General features: G+C 54.7%; 1 protein-coding gene across 1 annotated transcript in view; it reads right to left on the reverse strand.

The window, feature by feature from the left end:
• Nucleotides 1-598, reverse strand: part of CRYGN (crystallin gamma N) — a 7,806-nt gene extending 7,208 nt beyond the window's left edge. Inside the window, exon 1 of the mRNA XM_077761189.1 lies at nt 509-598. Within this exon, the coding sequence (XP_077617315.1) occupies nt 509-529 (21 nt within the window). The 5' untranslated portion in view covers nt 530-598. The remainder of the gene's footprint in view (nt 1-508) is intronic.
• Between the last annotated feature and the right edge of the window lie 2,500 nt (nt 599-3,098).

Raw genomic sequence — 3,098 nt, forward strand, 5'->3', positions numbered from 1 at the left:
CAGGATGGGCTCTGGGGGAGGGGGGAGGGGGGGCTGTTTGTTACTGAAGCACAACCTAGCCAGTGCAGACTGCATAATTTTCTCAACCACCACTGACCTTGAACGTAGCCCCTGGAGACCAGAGGCTGCATCAGATTAGCCAGGGGAGGGAGCAGAGAATGGTGAGGTGGGAGCGAGTCCAAATTTGATACCTTCCTGCACAAGACAGGTCAGGCGGAAGGCCCAGAGATATTTAGGGATATCTAGTCACCGGCAGGATTCTAAGGCCCCTCAAGCCTGTCCAGAGCCACTGATGGAGGGGGTGGGGACACGCCTTCCCGCCTCCCACACCAGAAGGGCCCTCAGCCAGGGCCAGGTCGCCCAGTTTGGGGAGGACATTTTGACAGTTTGGCTCAGGGCCGTCAGATGCAAAGGGCTAAGGCATAAAGGGTAACGCTTTGGCGCCTGCCTCGCCGAACGGGGAAGAGCGGGACGCAGTGGGTCTGGGGCCGGGCGGGACCATACTCACCTTCCCCGAGCACTGCGCCATGGTGTGCCCGCCCCTCCGGCGGCAGCCCCTTTATGAGCGGGCGGCGCCCTGCTGGGTCAGCGCCGCCCCGGACAAAAGATTTGCTGGTCCGGGAGTTCGCGTTGTCGGGCGCGCTAAGCCCGTGAGGGGCCGCCCCGCCGCGTCCCGCCGGTGGGAACGAACCCCAGGCGCCGCGACCCCGGGGTCGGCCCGGTACCTGTGGGGTCACCGCGGCCCAGGGAGCCCCAGCCAGCCCCCCAAGGGTCTACTCTGTCTCTGACCCCAGCCCGCCGGCGGTCCCTGCTGAGTCAGGGGCGCACGCACGCACCTCGCCCCACTGCCTCCCCCTGCGGTGGGCTGGGGCGTCTCTAGCGCCCCTTCCTTGGGCACAAAGCCTCCCCGGGTCTCCCGGGTTCTTTCTCCGTAACAGGGACACAGGGATGCAAGGATGGGACCTGGCTTCCAGGGGTAAAGAGGGCAGCCCATGCCTGGCCCCCTGCCTGCTGCCCCCCCCCCAAAGGTACCGATCCGATGGCACCCAGTGCCTGGTGACTCCCTCACCCCCCATCTCTATGCCAGGTTGCCCTCCATTCCTCCTCCCCTCCTTCGAACTTGCTCTCTGGATGCTGTCCGCTACCCCAATCAGTGCTCATCCTTGGTCCCCACAGCGCGCTGTGCCCAGACCTCCCTGGACGACAAGGAACGTGCAGTCCCCTTCCAGCACGAGGCTTTCTCCGCACACCCAAGTTCTTGGCACTCGGCAAAGGCTCCGAGATCATTTGTGATGTGAACAGAATCAATACCGAGCCCACGGCATGTGCAGCCCCCCAAGACGTGTATACAGAAAACAATGACTCGGGTAGTTAGCTGGGGCCAGCTCTGAGATCAAAGGGCGGGGAGCCCAGGGGGCTCACACAGGCCAGGCCCTGGGCACCCGGGTGGATGGTGCGGGGGTGCTGTGGGAAGAGTCTGACTTGTTTCCCTGCTTTGAGGAAAGTATTTTCGACACCATTTCGTAGAGGAGACGCCTCCGACTCAGAAGAGGAGGTCACGCAATTCTTGCGGGCAGCAGGGTGACCTTGCCCCTGTTCTGGGAGGCTGTCCAAGGACAGGCGTCTCAGAGGATCTGGCCCAGCTGTGGCCCCCACAGGAATCCACACTGACCAAACCACACATTCCAGCATTTGCCTCCCGACACGGGCCCTGTTGGGGAAATATAGTTAAAGGCAAAATCTGCCAACCCGGAAAGCTTGTCCATAAAGGTAGAAGAGGAAGAAAGCCGCTGTTATTATTGAATAAGCGTTAAACTTGAACGTGAAGTGTTACCCATCTGGTGCAGAGATTGCAAAGACCCGGAAGGACATCTCAGCCTTTTGAATAGTCACGCGGATGCGACTCATTACACAGGTGTTCTCAAGAGAAAGCCCAGATTTCCTTGTATCTTTGTGCTGGGAGGCGGGTCTTGCAATTCAAAGTATGGTGACAACCGGAGGTAAGGCCTCTCCTTCCAGAACCCCAGGAGGTGGGGCCGTATCTACCCTGATGATCAGGTTTCAGAGAGGGGGCGCCCAGCCCCTGGAGGAAACAAACATTCCTGAGTTTTCAGACTGGCAAGCTGCTTATTTAGCCGTTAAAAGATGTGCACGCATATGAGAAGAATCGAGAGAGAAATTCTAGAAGCCAAAGGAGGGATGGAAAGTCCCTTCCCTTATTTTCATTTGGGACAGTTAAAGCTCTTTTTTTTAAAATATAAATTTTATTTTCAGGGAACCTGGGTGGCTAAGGCGGTTAAGCATCCAATTTTGGCTCAGCTTGTGATCTCATAGTTCGTGAGTTCGAGCCCTGTGTTGGGCTCTGTGCTGACAGCTCAGAGCTTGGAGCCTGCTTTGGATTCTGTGGCTCCCTCTCTCTCTGCCCCTCCCCCATTCGTGCTCTGTCTCTCTTGCTCTCAAAAATGAATAAACATAAAAATAGCCTTCCTTCTCCAGAAATACCTACTATCCTGATTTTTATATTTATTATTTCTTTGAATGTTTTCATATCTTTATTATGCGTATACCTGGAAATAATATACATTTTTTACAGTGTGGTAACACTGTATAGGTATCCTTCTGAAATTTCAGATTTTACTGTTTGTGACCCCAGTTTCTGAAATAGTGGCTCAGCCTGTTAAGTGTCTGACTCTTGATTTCAGCTCAGGTCATGATCTCACGATTCCTGAGATCGAGCCCCGGGTAGGGCTCTGTGCTGACAGTGCAGAGCCTGCTTGAGATTCTCTCTCTTTATCTCTGCCACTATCCTGCTTGTACTCTCTCTCAAAATAAATATTTTAAAAACTGATGTTTTTGAAATAGTGAATGAATAACTCTTGGTAAGTTCCTCAGAAAACTAAGTAAAATCTTTCATCCCTTCATCTAGTACGTTGCATACTAGGAAAATTCAGTATATACTAAAAACAATCAGGGGCACCTGGGTGGCTCAGTCGGTTGAGCATCCAACTTCGGCTCAGGTCATGATCTTGCAGGTCGTGGGTCTGAGCGCCGCGTCGGGCTCTGTGCTGACAGCTAGCTCATAGCCTAGAGCCTGTTTC

This window comes from Crocuta crocuta, unplaced genomic scaffold (assembly GCF_008692635.1).
Source record: "Crocuta crocuta isolate KB4526 unplaced genomic scaffold, BGI_CrCroc_1.0 scaffold408, whole genome shotgun sequence".
Lineage (NCBI taxonomy): Eukaryota > Metazoa > Chordata > Mammalia > Carnivora > Hyaenidae > Crocuta > Crocuta crocuta.